The following is a 20,924-nucleotide window of genomic DNA, read 5'->3' on the forward strand; positions in this document are numbered from 1 at the left end:
TATTAAGCCAAGTGTTAAAGAGATATGAAAAAATGTTCAAAAACCACTCAAATCACTAAAGTTTCTGTTTTGGAAAGTATAGTTTTTTGTTTATTAAAAATGTTATTTATGTTATACCCTTTCCAGTTTGAAGACTATACTCTTTCAAGAAAATGAAAGGTCTCATTAAGTTGTCACAGGAAGTAACATATATAATGCAGTAGTTCATGGTTTAGGCTTGGCAATCAGATTGACATGGGTTTAAGTTCTGGCTCTACCACTTATTAGTTTTTCTATGTTCAACAATTATTCCACCTTTCTATGCCTCAATTCCTCATGTATCAGATGGATATTGTACTTCCTACCTTATGAGAATTAAATGGCAACATTTGTTAAACTCTTAAATCCAGAATTATCATTGCCGCTACAAGAATGTTTATTACCTTTTGAGAATAATGTGGTGCTAATATAACAATAACAATAGAAGGTATTCTAAAATATCGAATTTCTCTTCTTTCATCAGAAAGTCATTTCTCCAAATATAATACCAGTTCAGTTTTTCTCCATACTCACCTCAATGATTTCTCATAACATATTTCTTGGTACTAGCAGTACTAAACATTGTATCTTTTTTCTATTATAAAATTGACAAGCATGCATTGCGCTTACATGAAAAGTTGATTTTCGTATGGCATATCTCTAATAACATTGCATTTGAGCCCGATTGCAAAGGCTGAATCAAAAAGTTAACATGAGCAGGTAAGCAAAGCAATTACCAGGCACTGACTTTGAGAATGAGCTTGGCAATTACCTAGTGATGTTTGTTATGTTTCGAAATTGCTTTTACTGCAGGCACACAACTTAATGAACCCAATCGGAAAACTTTTCTTTAACAATGCATACTTCACCTTGGACATTATAAATCACAGAGCATTTGAAATGTCTTTTTACATATTAAGTCTGTATAAAACACTGTAATAGAAAATCCTCATAATCATCATGGTTGGATCTATGATAATGCTAATTCTTTACTCAATGTAATTGACAAACAGCAGAAACTTCTTCATGAGTATCTGAGGGAGCTGTATGAATGTACTTGGATTAATGTCTTATTAAGTTTCCCTGTAGCTAATTATAATCAAATGCATTTTGCTTTTCAAAGCTTCATCCTCTTTTGACTTTAAAGTCATCATTAAAATTGGACATTTATTAATCATAAAGTTTGCTGACTCTTTTCTGTCATCTCTATTTTCCTATTGCCCATGCACTGATTTTTATTTTAAATTTCAGATATCATACTCTTTGTTATAAAATTTCCATCTCATTCTTTTTTATAATTTCTGTTTCTCTGCTGATAAATTCTATGTTTTCATTCAATTCAAGTGTATTTACCTTCATCTCATGAAGTATTATTATAACAAGTACTTTTGCGTTTGATAATTCCACATCTAGGTTATCTCAAGACCTATATCTCTTGTCTTTTTCTTTGTGAATTAGTCACTTTTCCTGGTTCTTCCTAGTTAAGTAATTTTGGATACAGGGTTGTATCAATTCTGGATCTTGTTAAAATTTTCTGGGAAATATTTGGGTTTTTTGTTTGTTTTTTCCTTTAAGCAGGCAATCAACCCAGTCAGTCTCAGGCTTCAAGTTCTATCTCATCTTCTCTGAGTGGTGGTTATAATCCATTTCATTTTCTAGGACTTTGCTATGCTTGAGTCCGTCCTGTGCATGCCTGCTCATGAGTGAGCCCAGGATTTGGAGAAGTTTATACACAGAATTAGAGGATCCCTCTTGCCAGCTCTTTCCTCTTCATTCTCACCAACCCCCTCTTCTCTGGCCCACAGGGGACTCTTTTCCTGGTTCTTCTGGCCAGAAAGCTGGACTTCTCTCAGGGTTTCAGTTATACATGGTCTCTACTGCTGTGTAGCTCCACAAGTGGGGCCCATCCTTGGGGCAAAGCCATAAGTAAAAAGAGAAAAAAATGGGGAACATCTTCATACGTTTTTTCAAGTTTTGACTCTCCTTCATGATCTTCCTGCTTCTGTTTACATTTCAGAGTTCTTAGGCACTTGCTTTTTGTATTTGGTCCAGAGATTTTTAGTTGTCATCAGCAAAAGAGCCTGGCTTGAGTGACTTTATTCCACTTTGGCTAGAATCAGAGTTCCCCTGCCTACTTCATGTTTTATCTTCTACCGCTCTCCCCTGTCACTTAACTGTGTTCTAGCCTTTCTCTTCTTACGGTTTACTAAATGGCCAAGTTTATTCCTATATCAAACCATTGCACTTGCTCTCTCCTCTGTGTAAAATCTGTTTCCCCATTCTAAAATGTAAATGCTGTGACCTTTTCTGACTTCTGCATTACTGTAATTCCAACTGGACATGATAGGTAGGCAACAATATACTTGCTGGGTGGCTGGTTGGCCTGCTTAACTGAGAACCAATTGCTTAAAACTGGATATTCTAGTTCAAGCAAAAATAAAGTACAAGTTTATTCAATGAATTTAACTAAACTAGCAAAGAAAAGAGCTCTCATGCTGTCTTAATATAAACATATGTGCCAACATTTTATCAACTTACCTGTCAAGAACTTTGCAAGGCACATAGAGTTGTTTGTTTTCTCTTTTATGGCTAGAACAATTGTTAAATACTTCTCTTTGCTTTCCATTTTGCAGGACTTATACCTTGTACTAAAGTTTGCTTTTCTTCTGTCAGTAATAACGAATACCGATATTACTTCATTACCCATTAATTGTTTAGGCTTTTGTTTTTTTGTTAGCTGTGTAAATTTGACTGTTTAAGAAGTAGCAGACTGCCCTGGGTTCAAATCCAGTTCCCTACTTACTAGTTGTTGAGACGCGGGTAATTTAAGAACTCTTGCAGTTTTTGTGCATTAGATAAAATCACCTACGTTGAAGGAGGTGGGTAAAGCATGTGAAATGTCTATCACAGAGTCTAGCACAAACTGCAGGCTCAAAAATAATAATTTTATTATTGTTCTATCCCTCTAGTATTGAGTTAGTTTGAGCTCTCCCCATGCTTCTTTTCTTACTCCAGCTTTCTCTGTGTGCTCCTTTATTTTTATCTCTAGGTAGCTGAATGATCACAGAATTTTTATGAATCTTAATTATGGGTCTTCAGGTTTTCTAGCATAGAACTGTATTTAATTTTCTTGAGAAAGATTCAAGTTGCTTGAGGTTTTCAAACACCTCCTATCCAAGATTTTACCTCAGTAAATCATGTTCATAGTGTTTTTTTTATAGAAACAATGGCTTCAGTCTTCTCCAAGGACAGCTAAACACACGGTGTCACTGAGTCTAGCAAAAGGGAAATTTTACCTTATGCCTACTCTTTTACTATAGACTAACGTTATTTTACCTTTCATTAATTTAATATATAGTAATATTAATCCTAAGAAGCTCATGCATTATTCCTATGAATTGTGATGACTGTACACAGTAAACAAAGTATTAGCTAATTAATTACTTAAAGAATAGAGTTCCCTTGTTGAGAATTAACAATGTATAATGTTAGACTTTCTTGCCAATGATATCTTTACGGAAATATTGAATAAAACTGAAAAGTTTGCTAATTTTCACATCTATTTGTGAAATTTAAGTACATTTCTCTTCCTCATACATAAGAATTGGAAAATTAAGAGATCTTTAATTTAAAAAAAGATGATTAAAATTGAAGAGAAGCATAAACATGACTCTAATTTGCTAATATTTCCTCCAATTTGCATGTTACAAAGTGTTCTAATGTCAGTTAATTGAATTAGTTAGCTGTCTACAAGTTTTACTAAGTAGACAGTATTGTCATATTTAAGAGAGCATTTTACAGATTATATTTTTGGTAAGTGTCACAATAAGTACAGGTCACATCTAACTGTGAATACTAAATAAAAAAACAATTAATTTTTTTCTAAGTGTCAGGTATTCCAAGAAGAGTAAACAGTAAAAACATGGCTTATTTCTTTAAAAATTAGATGTGAGTTTCACTTATCAACGTTTAAAGGAGCAATCACAATACTATTGGAAAATACTTTCAAATTCCAATGAGGTAGGTTCAGGAGACACTCCCAGTAACCCTTAGGCCAAGAACAAAAGAGATATACAATATTTGTTTCTAAATTTACATGACAATTTTTGTCACATTAGGGAAATCCAGTGAGCTACCTTAAATTCTTCCTAAAGCCAAGTAAAATTATAAAAAAAAAGCTTCATTAAACTTAGAGAATAAAAACAAAATGCAAGATTGCCAAGGAAAATGACTAAAGTTAAGAACTAAAAGAAAAGCTAATAGTTAACATTTCTTTCAAAATTTCATGCCCAATTATATGTACCTGCCCTGATGGGAGGAAGAAACTGATTACTAGTAAATATCAATTAATAATGTCTTGATATATAGTTGTACTTTCTTATATCAAATTAATTCAATTGTACTATTTTCCTTTGATCACATAGTTGAACGTTTTAGATTTTAAAACGAGGTAGAAGAGAGGAGTCCCTCTTCGGAAAAAATATTTCTTTTACTATTTAGATATTGGTACTTTTCCAGAGATTTTTGCTTATGAGTTAAGAATTAAAACATATAGCAGTAAGCCATAAATTTCACCCCCTCTTGTTTTTCAAGTAACTCAAAATTTATTACTTGTTTCCCATTAATAAATCATAAATGATGTTTCCTTTCAGCTTTACAGAAATATTTAAGGTTATAACGGAACTTTAACTTCTACTGAAAAGCAATATCAAGTATTTTCAAAACACAAATACATAGTAAGATTATAATAAAAACTAAAAAATGAACTTAACTGAGACTGAGGAGGAACGGACTGTTTATATAGATTTCACCAACCCATTTAGAAAAATGATTTAGAACATTGTGACTATTTTGAGTGATATTCTTAATAATTCCTCCTAGATAGTCCCAATAATAATCTTAAAAAGTCAGAAATTAATAAAGAGTTGTAAAAGGTGAGAATAAAATTTTATAGAGGATAATATGTTTCTTGCTGATTGAAAAGATGAAAGAATTCAAGCAACACTGTTTCAGGGGCCTGTTTAATTCTCACCTGCCCAGTGAGGCCTATTCGAACTACCCTACTCAACACTGCAATTTCTCGACTTTGCAAACTTGATCTTCCTTACCCTCTTCCACATTTTCTCCTCCATAGCACGTATTACCTTATGTACGTATGCTTATTATCATCTATTATCCCTCACTAGAATGTAAGCTCCTTGAGGGCAAGGATCTGTCATTCACCCAGTTGTATCCTAAGCATCCAGAACAGAGCCTGACATATATCAATAACTATTGGATGATGTGTAATTTGGTTTCTTTATTGTATTGTGTTGTTGACAGATGTCACTTTTTCTTTTGCTTCATTCTTAACTCTCTGTTGGTTGCTCAAGAAATCCTTCCCTGATCCTTCCAAAGCATTAGTCAGATATAATTAATTATGCTATGGCAACAAACTGTTCCAGAATCTGTGTAAATTAATATAATTGTTTCTTGCTCATGCTAAAGTCTAACACATTCAATGTGCGAGAAGGAAGAATTTGAGGGACTATGCTCCACATACACCCAGGCTGACAGGGCTGTATCATCTAGAACATGTCGAGTCTTTAGTTACTCCAGTAGGGAAAAACAGAAGCTAGGAGGATTGTACAAGGAATTTTTAGTGCCTTTACTTGAAAATGCCACATAACTTTCACTGCTATTTCATCGGAATAAACTAGTTATAGTGGCCCCATTTAACCTCAAGGGGGTGGAAATTTAAAGGAGCATATGGAATGTTTGGTGACAATTACTGTAACATATGCATAATTCACAGCATGTATCAGTTTATAATAATTGTAATAAAGCCTATTTCCTTTACTAGAGTGGAAACACCTCAAAGGCAAGAGAAGTGTCTGTTTTGGTCATTAATATATTCCAAGCATCTGTTATATATAGCAGGGACTTGAGAAATACTTATTGAATAAAAAGTTTAAAACCAATTATTCAAAATAGTTATCCTTTTTAATTTTTTAGCAAATAAGTGCTCCCCGTAGGAAAGCATTTCTATTTTTAGGTTCATCAGCAGCCAAATGGAATTTGATATAAACATTTCCAATACACCGACTTTGGTTAAATGCACATCTTTGAAAGTAACTCATTAATGGACACATCAAGATGCTAACAATAAATTCATTAATATCCAAGATTCATTACTGTATGTCGAAGGTCATCCAGGGTGAACATTTTCATTACAATAAACTGTGAAATTCCAGTGAAGTTTGCCTGAATCAAACTATTTTAATATCTAAAGGCAAAGTCTAGCACTCTCAAAAATCTAATTCTCTTCCCCCTACCCCACAACACACTTATAAACTGCCCATTAGGGCAATTTAATGGTAAAAGAAAATAGAAACTGAAAGAGGATTTGTAAACATGGGATATCATTTGGACAACTGTAGAGAGTAGGCAGAAAATCCTAAAGGTGCGCATAAGTAAAAGCCAATAAATGATAGGCTACAGAGAGCCATGCTTAAATATTTTAAGAATTTTCACCATGGTGAACAGATTTCACAAACTGAAACACAAGGCTGTGACTACAAGTCTTTGCTCCATTCCACACAAAATCTAACCATTTTAAGGACAGATGAAAATTCACATGCAACAAAGGAGATATAACTTATTTTTAATTAAAAAAATATAAATCCTTGTTAAACACTTCATTTAAAAATATGCTTTATTTTAAAATGTTAATGCTCAAAGATGGCAGTTGACTTCACTCATATATGTAAAAATATTCTTAAAATATCAATACATTGTTTTATAAGTTATATACTGCCCTCCAGCTAAACTGTCACCAAAATTCTCAAATAACTGTCAAGAGTTGTATGTTCTAAGTCCACCGTTATATTAAACATGGTAAGTTCCAGAGCTAAAGGTAAAACATTCATGAAATATTGCTTTTTATGTGATGGAAATCACGTAAGCACAAATTTAAAGACAACTAAGCGATAAACCAGCAGTAGGTTTTTGTTTTGTTTTGTAGATGTTAAACTTACTCTAAACTAAGCAACTGTTTGGGAATTATAAAATCTCATCCTTCTTTTACAACCTATGAGGGAAATAAAAAGGTGAAATTAACTACTAATAGTGTTTCACACATTGTTTAACTAACATATAATTCCAAAATGCAAATGTTTAAAATGCTGTTCGAAGAGAAATATCTACAATGTTATGCTTTCCTATGCTAAGTAAATGTAATTGTTTTATTTACTTAGACATATATTATCTTGATGCCAACAGTATTTAAACATTCATGATTAACCCACTTAATTGCAAAGGCCTATAAATAACTACAGTCTGCATCTGTAGCATTATGAAGAAATCAAATCACTGTCCATTTTCTGATGTAACTGAACATTCTACAACTCCATGAAATACTAACCTTAAAAGCTTTGAGTAAGCATAGTGCAAATTTCATTTTTCAAGAAAATATATACATGAATATACAGAAAAAAATGATTGTATGATCACTAAAGTATTAAGAAGGGCTGTTTCCAGGTGATGGGATTATGAGTGATTATTTTGTTATGGGAAAGTATTCTCAAAATAACTTAAGAACTGAAGGTTTTATCACCATGAAACTATTTCGTCCTTTCCTGTCGTCACATGACAAACTTTTAAAGTTACCAATCAATGTGAATTTGTCAGCGTGGCTACCTACATTCTGATATACTTCTAAGAAAAAGCTCTTAAAAGATGGAAAGATAGCAAGATCATGGCCATAAAATAATAAATTTGCTATAAAATTGAAAACTGGTAAGCAATTTAATCATTAGGCTTCCTATAGCTATATAATCCAATAAGAAAATCAGTCCCTAGCATCTCTTTAAAAGTTTTAAAATATTTTTCTCTATTATTTTTTTTGCTAGTTTTTAGTTTTTTTGCTACCAGTTTAGACTGAATATTATTTTTTCCTTTCATAAACATTTCTCTCTGCACTAGTAAGAACACTGTTACTCAAAACTTATACTTAAGCCACTTAAGACTAAGTTTTAGATGTGTGGTTAATTATCTGGAAATAAAAGAACAAAAAAGTTTCACGTTAGCAGCATATTAGCTAGATTTAAGGGTCTTGATTTTTTTGTATGTCTTCAGAAGCCTGCATGATTAACACTGGTGATTTTTAAATCTCACTGGAAATGGTGATGGCATTCACTTATCCAAGCTTGCTCAAATTAAAATGTAGTAAGAACATGAATAAAAACAAAACTGCCAGTAGATTCCTATTTTTCAGAAATCACCAAGATCTTATAAATCAAAATAATTTTAAACTCCAGTAGTTTTCAACCACAATTAAAAACTTTTCACACTTCTTTATGTTATTATAGTATTCACATTTACTTTTAAAGTCACATGAAGAAAATGTAAACTTGAAATAACATTAAATTCCACCGTTATATAAATGGTCTGCTTTATTTTTAAAACATTTGTACAGCTACACTTTCACTTATTATCTTCCTATGCTTTGTGGAAAGGATATGCCTTAGTCTTTAAGCTTTTAATATTAGAAATAACAAGGTTGAATTCAAGTATACAAAGTCCTTTAAACTATTCTGAAATATCAAAATTTAAATGGCACAAGTCACAATGAGTATATGAAGCTTCTCATATGTTGACAGGAGACTACAGAATCATAAAGAATTGAAAGGCCACAAAATTGAAATCTGAAGTATCAAATCCTTTCTGGTGAATCATCTTTAGACATTTGGGTTAGTTAAAAAAAAATGCACAATTTTTCAAGAATCTAGAATGCTATGTAATATGCCTGGAACAATTTATTAAGCATTGGTTAAAGCCCTAAAGAGTGCCTTTCTCAAACGTGAGCAGACTGATACTCTATTCCCAAGCTGATAAAGGCCCACGTTTTTATAATTGTAGGCTTTGAAGGACAGCAGGAAAAAAAAAAAAAAAGCATAGACAACATTAAAATATTTGGCTGCCCATTAAACTTTCAGCAAATTTAAACAATTTAAATGATAAATACTCTCATTTAATAAAACACCCACACAATGACAAGAATGAGACTTTAATCAGTTTTAAGTGGAGTTTATAACACTAAGAGATAAAGGGTTGTTAACAAACACAATAACAAATGGACATCTGATTGGTATGAGGCATTATCCTGTACACATATTTTTTTTGTGTATCCTCAGTGCATAGCATTTACACACAGAGCCACTGCTGCACAGCACAAGAGTATCTGAAGAGGCTGAATCAGAGTAAGGCTGTTTAACAGACTGAAATTTTTTAGTATATATATTCTATATGAAAACAGATTGAACTTTTGAACTGGCAGGGTAGAAGGCAACTCTGCCAAACACTGCAGTTAAAGCCCCCACTTTAGTGCACAGTTCCACCCCTTCCATCTGCATGCATGACACATTAACAGTATTTAAAGGTAAACGAGGCACTTTGTGGCAACCACAGCCATCGTTATGAACATATTGCACAAATTTTCTAGAACTAAACAAGTAACTTGTACCCTACTTTTATTTTTTAAAGCTGAAACATTTGATGCTGCCGGTAAACTCCACTTAAGTTTATAACCTGTGCCACAGCAAAGAATGGTGATGCTATTTATTCAACTACCCTTTAATAATTATGGCAAAAAATGTTCAAGAGGAGCTACAGAGGACTTGGGATGGTACAGGGCCCAATTGTAAGCTTTCTTAAAAGTGATGCCTTCAAGTAACTTCAGACATGTAAGCGGCTGCACATCCAAAAAGTCTAAGAAAACATTCCAGAAACTCAGAGATTACCTACAGGATGCATTTCAGGCTAATTATGAATACTGTCATAAATAAAGTTTTAATTAGGACTCGAAAACTTTCAGTCATAGCAATTCTTGTCAAATTCTATGGGGATGGTAACTGAAATAAAGGATAGTAGTATGTATAATATATATTTATATATATAATATATATATATAATGCCATTTTTCCATTTCCAATGACTACACCATAAAATGTAAGCAAGGCTTCTCAAAAATATTGTAACATTCAAAATCAAAACCCTCATTCAGACCTTCACATTCCAAAGGAAAAATAACAGTGCAAAAGCCCATTATAATGTCATTATTTATGACCTGGCCCTCCATGTTACATATTGGAACAATACAAGTTATGTTTTAATATACTGTGCCCAAAACTGTAACAAATGACTATTAATAACTATCTTTGCTACGTGAATAGTTGATTTTAATTTTAGTCAACAAATTTCAGCTTTTATGAAAGACAAGGTGGCATATAAATTTCAATGGTGAGATCTTAGGAATAGTTGTCTTTAATCTTACCAATTTATGAGCAGTCAGTCAGTTCTCTATATGTCAATGCTTAAATATAAATGTGTAAATCCTAAGAGCGTTGTTAAAAATTTAAAAATTTTATTTGTTGAATGAAACTGACAAGGCGTGGAAAACATGTCAACATTATTTACTAAGAATATTTCAGATGAAGTTGTGCCTAACCTATTTACCACCACTCTTTAAATGCTGCTTTAATAGGTCCTATGCAATATGTATTTGTAAATTAACTAGGTCAGACCACAGCTAGTGAACAATTTCAGCACCAATAAGTTATTGAAAATTAGATTTTACACCATTAAGAAACAAATTGGCCAGAGAGTCAAATGTTTCAAGGTCAAGGTATAATTTGAAAGACACCAAATTTCTGGGAAAAAAATTCTTTTTAATATTATCTTCACATTAGCTTTACAATAGTAGTTGTACTCTGCTTAAAATCATATGCAGTCTGGGCATATCAAATATATGATATTTAAGAAGTGAAACTGAAGCCCTAGTCTTAACTCTAGTACTATAAAGAAATAATTCAACACTGCACATTAAAAAAAAATCTATTCTTTCAATAGCAAATTGATAAAAGCATTATGTGGGACAATTTCTACTGAAAAAGTAAATGCCTTATTATTTGTGCAGTGTTGAAAATTGACTGCAAGTCTAATTTCCTTTTTAACACAAATAATGTCTTTTTAAATATAAACATTATATGTATTCGGTATTCAAGTAAAATTCCCTAACAGTTAATGACATTTAAAAAATGTGCAAAACTGCAAAACTCATTGTAATAGAATGTGTAAGGTCAAAAGGGTGGAACGGCTGACAGCTATTGGATTGAGTAAGTGCATCATAAATCTTTAAAGAAAAAAAAACTGCTTACTGTAGAATCTCAAATTGAAATTTCCTGTGCAGCATTACAAAATATTTTATATTTAATGAGAAAAAAAAGAAGCTTGTAGGCAGCACATGAAGCATCCACAGCAGGTATATGATTGAAAACTAATAAAATATGTGTAAGTTCTTGACTGATGTAGGTACTAATAGCATCTGACTTTTAGCACTGGCCTTGATTACAAAGGAGATGGAGCAGTCATTACAATTGAGAAAACATATTTAATAAATCATTGTCAATTTTTATAATATTTCAAGCCCATTCTTTGTTGATAGCCTCCACATTTATATGGTTAAGTCATTGTTGCTGTGTTTCTTATCTATGACCACATTATTTTATATCCCTTCATTTGTGGATTCTTAAGATGTTGTGGAAGGTTCATTCCTGTACCCCAATACAGATTCACTCCCTCTAGCTGCCTTTTCTAGCACCAATATGCTTAAAAAAAAAAAAAAAAATGCACAAACAACAAGCAGTGACAGCGGCCAATTCCTCAATATCCAGATTAATAACTGTAGCATGCTAAAGAAAGGTGCATGTAAATAGCTGGAGATGGTATATGGTCCAGAGTCCAGCATAAAATATATTCCTTTCTGAGCATTCCCTCCATTCCCCTAACCCGAATACATGCATTAGAATGTAGCGAAACCCTTTAGAAACTCCTCCAGCCAACTGCAAACTTATCTGTTGCCACAAGTGCAAAGGGGTAGGATGTGAACCTGTATATCACAAAGGTCTTTAGCCACTTCAGTTGGTGACAGAACACAAAATGAGAAATTCCTACGTATACACATCAGTCTGTCTCCACTTTTTATAAAACTGGAATAAAATGGGAAAGTGCCATCTTTATTTATCCTAATTGAATTTTAAATGTCTTTTTGACACAAAAAGGTATATACATAACACAGCTACACAACCTTTTTTCAACTGGACAACAAGTGTCAAAACCCTGTGGATGTATAGGGTAAAACAAGATTGGTCAGGAAAAGAGAATTGTTCCTATAACTGGTAATCTGACACAATGTCCTATTGCCATTAAAAAAAAAAGGTCCATTTTCAGTTTATTCAAGTTTGTTTTCATGGTATTTTTATCCCTCTTGATAGAAAAAAAAAATTCAGACTTTTGTAATTTGTGTATGCTGATCTTCATCAAAAGGTTCATTCTCTGGATCAGAGTCAGTGGTGTCAGAATATCTATAATGATCAGGTTCATTGTCACTAACATCTGGTGTTACAGAAGTTGAACTGCTAGCCTCTGGATTTGATGGCTCTTCTACTGTTTTTGTGAAGTACAGCTTTACCTATAGAAAAAAAAAAAAGAAAGTTTAAATGGAAAATCCATAAATCTGACTAATCTTAAATTACTTAGTACAGATACACACACACACACACACACACACACACACACACACATGTTTAGCATTTGTTTTAAGTACTTTGACAAACATGATTGTTAAAAGACAACTACCTTTTAAAACCCCCCCTTCTTAAGATTTCTTACATTGTCTTTCTTGTTATATGGTGAAAAGATAAACTAGAATATTAATACATTTTTTAAGAAGCAAAAGTTGCAAGCATTAACTAAATATACAAAAGAAATACAGAGACTGAAGTTCATCAATAGTTCACATATTTTCAATTACAAAATTCAATTCCCAAATAAAGTTGTGTTCCAAAAGAATGTTCACTTACTACCTATCTGAAACTGAATATGTTTTCTGATACAAACAATACGAAGCAAATTTTATACTACATGAAATACTGATCAACAATGATGTTTAGGATCCCAATAGCCCTAAAAACTTCACCTGAAGCTAAGAAAAAGAAGAAAGTTAACATCATACAGTGGTCTAAACAGTGGACCAAGGGCCTTTACAGGCTTAGCTAAAATAATTGTCAAAACAGCTCTACAAGGCAGGTAGCTCGATTTTAAAGAAAAGGAAACTAAGGCTCAGAAAGGTTAGGAAACTTGCTTAAGGCCACATATTTAGTAGGTAGTTGTGGAATTTAAATCAGATCTGACTTAAAATCCCTTGTTCTTTCTACTATATCTACAGTCCTTGCCCCCCTCATCCAAGAGTCATTATCAATTCTTCTCACATCTAACACCTACTCCATTAGTAAATCCTTCTAGTCCTACTTTCAAAATACCATAAACAGTTGACCCTGGAACAATGCAGGGTCCAGCTGATCTGGGAACAAAGCCCCACGTAGTCAAAAATCCATGTATAATTTGATTTCCCAAATACTTATTAGTTGTTCCCTAGTATCTGTGGGGGACTGTTCAAGGAACCCCTAGTGAATACCAAAATCTGTGGATGTTCAAGTCTCTTAAACATGGGGATATAAAGAGCTGACGACATATTTACTGAAAAAAATTCGCATATAAGTGGACCCGTGCAGTTCGCTCAGGGGTCAACCGTATACCTAATCTGACAGGTTCTCATTACCTTTCACTGCCCCTACTCTAGTCCAAGTGACCACCATTTCTCATTTGAACTAAACCACTGTAACAGCCTCTTAACTAATCTCCCAGCTTCCATTATTATCTCCTCCCTACTTCCCTCTCAAGTCTAAATTTTAAAGGAGTGGACAGACTGAACTTTTAAAGACAAAATTCAAACTACATCTTTCCTGTGCTGAAAACATTCTAATATCTTCACACGTGGTCTAGTGTGCTTTAGTAAAAATAACTTCGTATCTATTACTCCTCATTCTTGTCTCAGAGCTTTTCCAACTGCTCTTCCCTCTTTTTCCAGATATTTGTATTGCTCATTCTTTCCATTTAGTTCTCTAAGTAAATGTCACCTGCTTGGCGAGGCCTTCTCTAACCATCCAGCTAAAAAATACACCAAGATCATTATCCTGTCTCTGCTTTATTTTTTCATAGCACTTACTATTATATATTGTATTTGTTTACTGATAATTAAGTTTTTATTCGTAATCACAAATATAAAGCCTCTTGTAATGTTAAAACATAAAACAATAAAACTAATGGAAGTCACGCTAAAAGCTAGTGATCGAGAAAAATGCAGACTTAGAGATAAGAAAGGAAATGGAAACCTGTGGATTCTAAAGAACACTTGTAAACACTTAAATGTAAGATCTAAAGGTACTTAATATTGGATCTATTTTCACTTAAAACATATAGCTCACCTCCCTCTATTTTTATTATTACTGGCAATATACTTATAAGCTATGATTAGGTTTGTTATGTTATAAAAATGTAATGAAGCAAAAAGAGAGAATTTTTACAAAAGAGAAAGGAGAGAGTATGGTGAAAGTGAGGGAGCAAATCAAGTAGAGCAAGAAATAAGAAAAGGGGAAAAAAATGGCAACCCTCCAGTCAGATTTTTAAACATGAAGAAATCTTACCTACACAGAAACAGAAACATGTACACATGCGATGCGCGTGCACACACATGAAATTAAAACGAACTAAATCAATCCAAAATAAAGGAAAACAGACTTTTAGAAAGGCAATAATAGGGAGGATAATCAGAGAAGACCTTCTAGACCACATGAAATTGAAGCTAAAGCTAGAATATGAGAAAGGTATTCATACGAAGGATACGAGAAAGGCTGAGAGTGAAGAGGTACAGGGAGAAGGAAAAGAATTGGAAAAACCAGAGGCAGAAGTGCTTATTAGCATTTTGAAGAAATGAAGAGAGACCAGTATGGGTGAATCTCAGGGAATAGGGAGAGAATGTGGCTAGAGTTGATTTAGGAGATAAGCCTGTGCTAAATTATGCAGGTCTTTGTAGGTCATATTAAAAACCAAAAAATCTTTAAAAAGTATAAACAGAATGATACAATCAAGTCTATTTTTAAGAACATCCTGAGGGGCTAAGAATAAATTGGATGGGTATGAAAGTAAAACCAGTGAGAACATTCCATATGAATCGTCCTCAAATGACTTACTTCTCTTCTACCTCTTTCTGTCCCCATTTCAACCTCATATCCTACTTAACTCTCCTCCCCAATGCCTGCCCCAAATTCCACCTAACAACAACAAAGAATAAAGAAAGGAAAATACAACTTTTATGACTTTTTGTACATCTGGTATTTCATTAGAAACTTTCAGATTGCTGCTACATAAATATTACTTCTAAATAATATTGAATTTAAAAATTAGTCAAGCAAGTCTTTCACCAGCTATACACCTAGAATAAAACACACACACACACACACACACACAGAGCCACCCACCGACTCCTCAAAATGTTTTTAACTGACCTTAAAATTTGGAGAAAAGTATCGATTGGCCTTGTCTTTATTTGCTTTGTCCAGATCATTTTTTGTTAAAGTGAGTACTAGATATTCCTTGTCATTATCTGCACGCTCTATACTGCAAATACTATCAATTTCTTGATCACATAGACTTCCATTTTCTACTTTTTCTGAGGTTTCGTCTGGTCCTGGTATGAAGAATGTATTTACCCAAAAATGAAACATTTTGTCCTAAAAAATAAAAATAACATTTTAAATTTTTTAATAAAAAAATGTTACCTATGTTAAACATCTGCCACAAGAAGTCAACAAAATAAGCCATGTATCATTTGATATTGTGGATGGAGGTAAACACAAAGGTTAATACTTGGCAATCTGTTGGTTATTTGTTGCATCTAATTCACATATGATTTTTCTTTTATTCAAATATTAAACCAAAAATGTAATTCCACAAGTTCTAAGATAACTTACTTTTGTTTTAAAACTTTAAGTAAAAAATCTCCTTTCTAGTCTAATATTAGCTTTAAAATGTTTTGAGTTTTGAGTGTATATGTATTGTTTTGAGTTTGAATGTATGTATGTATTTAAAAATTCAGAGATGGATTTAATTGTTTCAACAAGCTATCTATTACAAAATTTATTTTAATAGAAGTTCTTGAATGTCAGTACAACTTCTTGATGAACCAAGACATACATTTTTACTGCTACAGCAACGCAAATATTAAGTGGCTCTAGCTTATTAAATGATATGTTTGAAAGTATTCATAATAAGATATGCGAGGGAGACAGTACTTCTGACTTTACATTATAAACACTTATTTTTAAGGAATCACTTCTACTAATAATATGAGGTCTTATTAATCAAAAACATCAGAAGTTCATTACTTCAAATCTTTCTTGACCAAACAAAGAAAACGTTCTCTCTCTTAATTAGAATTTGGTCTGTATGGATCATTTGACAATTAATAATGTAGAGCTTTATGACACCTTATCCCAGGGAAGATGTTAAGACCCTTAAGTATCTTATATCTTAAATGTCTTTTAACAGTACCTAGGCAAAGCAATCTTATATATGCCTTTTTAAAAGTACTTGTTAATTTTAATTATTTTAGCAAAGTCACTGAATTAGTAACTACACACATATTTTACTTAGAGTCAGAAGAAAATAAGCTAGTAATATTTAAATTTCCAAAAATGTGTATTCCATATATATACTGATTATAGTAAAACTGTTTTTGTTTAAATCACAGCAAACAGAAAGGGAAATCACATAAAATAGAAATATATGTAAAGTAATCTAAGACACAAATATAAGTATTCTAACCTTCAGTTTTACATGTGTTAATGTAATGTACAGATGGCAATAACTGAAATGATAAGAATTAGTACACCCCTAAAGGTAGAGGGAAATAATAATTCAGGTACCTGTTTTTAAAAGCAATATATAAAATTTTATGTGTACCAGTCTTACAATGAATAGAAGAAAACTAGTTACTCTAATTTTAGAACATTTGCTAACATTTCTTGGACTACTGAAAAATAATTTTTCAAAGTTACTGAGACATTTATACAGAACAGGTAGGAAATGGGTTTCTGGTGAAAAAAATCAGTTTAACATTTTGTGATTTTCTGGCTACTTGGATTCTATATAGAGGAAATTATATTTCTTCTAATAAGTCAAAGTAGAGTTTAAAATTTTTGTATTAAATGAAACTTGTTTTCTTTCAAAAATAAAAGCTAAAAATCAGGAAAACCAAGCCAATCCTATTACTGAGAATGTCTAAAGATTGGCAACATACTACCTAGTATGTTCAACGAGGCATAACAACCTATCAAAGCTAGTGTTTTTGTTCACTATCATCTAAAAATTTTGTACCTTAGGTTCATCTAAAATATTCACTTAATAGTTTAAAACAAGATTGTTTTAAAATGAGCTCTTCCATTCTCTAAATATAGCTCAGTAAGATGCAAACCTCACTAACTTTTCTAAACCTACATATTTAAATACCACATTTTTTCATTCTTTAATTACTTCCTCTTCATACCTATATCTTTCCTAGCTAAAAACTGAAATACTCAGTAAATCTGAGGAAGCTAAATATAGAATAACCCACTCAGAAGAAACATAAACCAAAATGAGGAAAGGTGTTTTGTGCCATCACACAAGACCATGAAACAGATCTTATACATATAGATCAAATTTTTTTCAAACTCATGGTCCCATGCTAACTTCTCAGTTAATCATCCCTTCTAAGAGGATTATAATTGATTTCATGGAGTATGTATAAAATCTTTAATTTTACAAAATTTCTTGACATAAACCAATTTAAGAAAAATTCATCTCAAATTATAGTGCCATATGGCCTTTTCCTTCTAATAGGATTATTTACCATCATAATGGCTCATCGATGTAAAAATCTAATAGAAAACCAATTATAATTCATTAGATATCAGTCATAAAATATACCTTTTAATCTCTCCTTACTGATTGATTTCTGCCTAACTAATTATAATTACTTCAAGGAAAAGATCTGAGGTTATTATTCAAGGTATGGCCATTTTGGATATTCTTCCCAATAATAGTAAAGTGCAAACCTTTTTAAGCATCTTGTTCTGTTTGTGGAAGAATTCTACTTTGATGTCACCACACACAGGCAATGGCTGAGGGAACTCAAAGTACATGAACTTGTCTTCCCGTCGTGTGGGTCCTGAATTGGAGGAATATATCTTCACCTTTAGCTGGCAGACCACAAAATGAGGATCTGCGTGGTTAAATACACGTAAGTATCATTTCACAGGAAATGTCTTTAACTGTCAAACTGTCAAAAACTATTTTAACAACTAATATTAGCAATATATACAAAATAGTAATTCTGCTTTTGTAACCCTGATCTAAAACAAATCAATGGAAATCACTTAAGTTGAAAATATAATCAATACAAGATTTTCCCTAATTTGAACCTTCAACATAAGATTCTATTACTGGTATGAAAGTCAATTCTATTTCATAAATAAGTTCCAAGATTAGACTTCTAGTACTATAGTAACATAAAAACTTTAACATTAATATGATGTTAAATATCTAAGTATTTTAAGCATTAAAATGCTAAAAAAAAACTTTGGCACATCTATGAACTGCATAAAAGGTAACTTTTAAAAGTTATTTGCTGCAGTTATTTTAAAGTCTCTACCTATAACAAAATCCACGAAATACAAATTACACGTTCACAAGAGGAAAGAAAATATAATCTATAACAAAGTTATACTAAATTCTACAAATACAAGTCTCAATATTTATAAAAATATTAACCAACTTTATCTATAGCTCAAATTTTATTTTTAAAGGTACATAAAGCCACCATGATGAGAAACAGGAAGAGATTTGAAATGTCTGCAAAAAAATGCAAAAAGCATCAAGTACAAATTGTAGCACCCTCCTCCCCCCGCAAAAAAACACATTTCTTATTCTGGCCTATATCTGTTTTAAAACAACTGATGAAATATGATCTCTAAAAATGTATCATGCTTATATATTAGCAATGCAACTAAAAAGTAGTAAAATGTGCAAGGGAAGGATTATATGTTTTATTTTTTAAGTCGACTCATAAATACACTTATACCTAATGACATCAGTGGTGGAAATTAATTTAAAGACATGTTTAAGATCCTAGGACTTTAAAAACTTTAAAGGACCTAAATAATTTGACAAAGTATAATTAATTTGTAGTACACTGAGTTCAAAAAAAAGAGTTCATTCAAAAGAAAGTGATTAACTTTAGCAGAATTAGAAGTAGGTCCTAAAGGAAACATGCCAAGGCAATCAAGAAATAAAAATAAGCTTGCATAAAGTACATGAGGAATATATATATAATATATATATATAAACACACTCACACACACACACACACACACACACAAAATTCTCAGCACCACCATCCTTAAAGATAAAAAAAAGTATCACATTCTTTACTAATGTGACCAACAACTGAGAACAAGGCAAAAAGCTTATCTAAACTAAATGAATTTTCCAGTTTAATAAACATTACACTGTCTCATCTATGAAATATCTAAAGCAATACAGCAATTACATAATAAGTAGTAGGTTTGATAAAAGCATGTGGGGTTATTCTAATACGATTTGTGAGGCATATATTACGAGGAAAAGACTCTCTAGAAAAGAGAAATATTACACTAACAATCTGTTAATCATTTTCACTTCCTTGATTAAAGATTCAAAGTACAATGAGCCATTTTACAAGATAAAGATTATGTGATACCGAAAATTTTACTGAGAAGTCTAACCTGAAGAAACAAACAAACAAGGTATGATTTCAAAGCTGGGATAAAAATCAACCAGAATGAAAATGCTTTGTAATGTCTTATTAACTCAAATTGCAATTATTCACAATCTGATGATCTTGATTTTAGAACTTTAAAAAGCAAATTAGCTATGTAAGCCAGACTTCAATTTAACTACATCAAAAATGTGTATCTTCAAGAATTTTAGAATTATAGAAATAATCCATAAGCTAATATAAATCAGTGTTACTTAAGATTTCCCTTAAACTAAACTAAATGTTTTAATAAAAGTGGAAAAGATTTCCACAAATCACTAAATAATTTTCTTTACAATATGAATTTCACATTTTGGATAAGACAAGTCCAACATTAGTATGGTTCTGTTGACATCTAAGACATAATTCTGATATATATTCTTTAATATGACTGACCGTGTTCTAAAGATTGATACCTAGTACAAAAAATCAGAATTAAGTTTTCTTAGCTATATGCATCCTGAGATAGTACTGAGAGACAGTGATCATCTTTTGCTAACATTTTTAACCCTTTATGATGTATAGAATTAACTTTTTTGTTATTTAGAAATATTAAGACAATAATCAAATAAAAAGTTGTTAACCACTGACAACTTTGCAGAAGATACTTTATTTTCACAAGTTTCATTTTCTTCACTGATTCTTCTTATTCCTTCTGAAACCAAACTGTTGCAAAAACTCTTGTCTCAGTCCTCACCCTGCTTCCCTCTGAGCCTTCCCATCTTACAGTCCCACACCACATTTACATGAAAGGCTTAACTATGATGCCTCTTTTCTGATGTTTCCCAAATTATCTGATATAACTCTCACCCAAATATTCAAACCCATACTTTCAAGTACTCACTGAATATCTCCATGTAAATAGCTCACCTGCACCTGATTTAAAACATGTTTAAAACCAAAATATGAACATTCATGTCTCCAAATCTCAATTTGATTCACTTTTCTTTCCTCTCTTTTCTGTGAATTATTTGCCTGATCAGGACCAAAACTTTGACAAAATCTTCAGATAAAATGGCAAAATAAAAACTCATCTAATCCCATTTGATGGCCCTAGCAAAGAACATCTGACAGAGCAAGTCACATAACAGGTTTCCTCTCCACCATTTTCCCCCTCTTGTAATCATCACTTTCT

General features: G+C 32.1%; 1 protein-coding gene across 2 annotated transcripts in view; it reads right to left on the reverse strand.

Annotated features, from left to right (window-relative positions):
• Positions 1–9,048: 9,048 nt before the first annotated feature.
• PTEN (phosphatase and tensin homolog) overlaps positions 9,049–20,924 on the reverse strand; it is a 79,408-nt gene continuing 67,532 nt past the window's right edge. For both annotated transcript variants that reach the window (XM_011361615.2, XM_023531461.1), the window contains 3 exons: positions 18,051–18,217; positions 15,462–15,686; positions 9,049–12,526 (listed from right to left, as the gene is read on the reverse strand). In XM_011361615.2, coding sequence (XP_011359917.1) covers positions 12,341–12,526; positions 15,462–15,686; positions 18,051–18,217 — 578 coding nt within the window. In that variant the 3' untranslated portion in view covers positions 9,049–12,340. The remainder of the gene's footprint in view (positions 12,527–15,461; positions 15,687–18,050; positions 18,218–20,924) is intronic.

The sequence above is a fragment of the Pteropus vampyrus genome, unplaced genomic scaffold (genome assembly GCF_000151845.1).
Source record: "Pteropus vampyrus isolate Shadow unplaced genomic scaffold, Pvam_2.0 Scaffold68, whole genome shotgun sequence".
In the NCBI taxonomy this organism is placed as follows: Eukaryota; Metazoa; Chordata; class Mammalia; order Chiroptera; family Pteropodidae; genus Pteropus; species Pteropus vampyrus.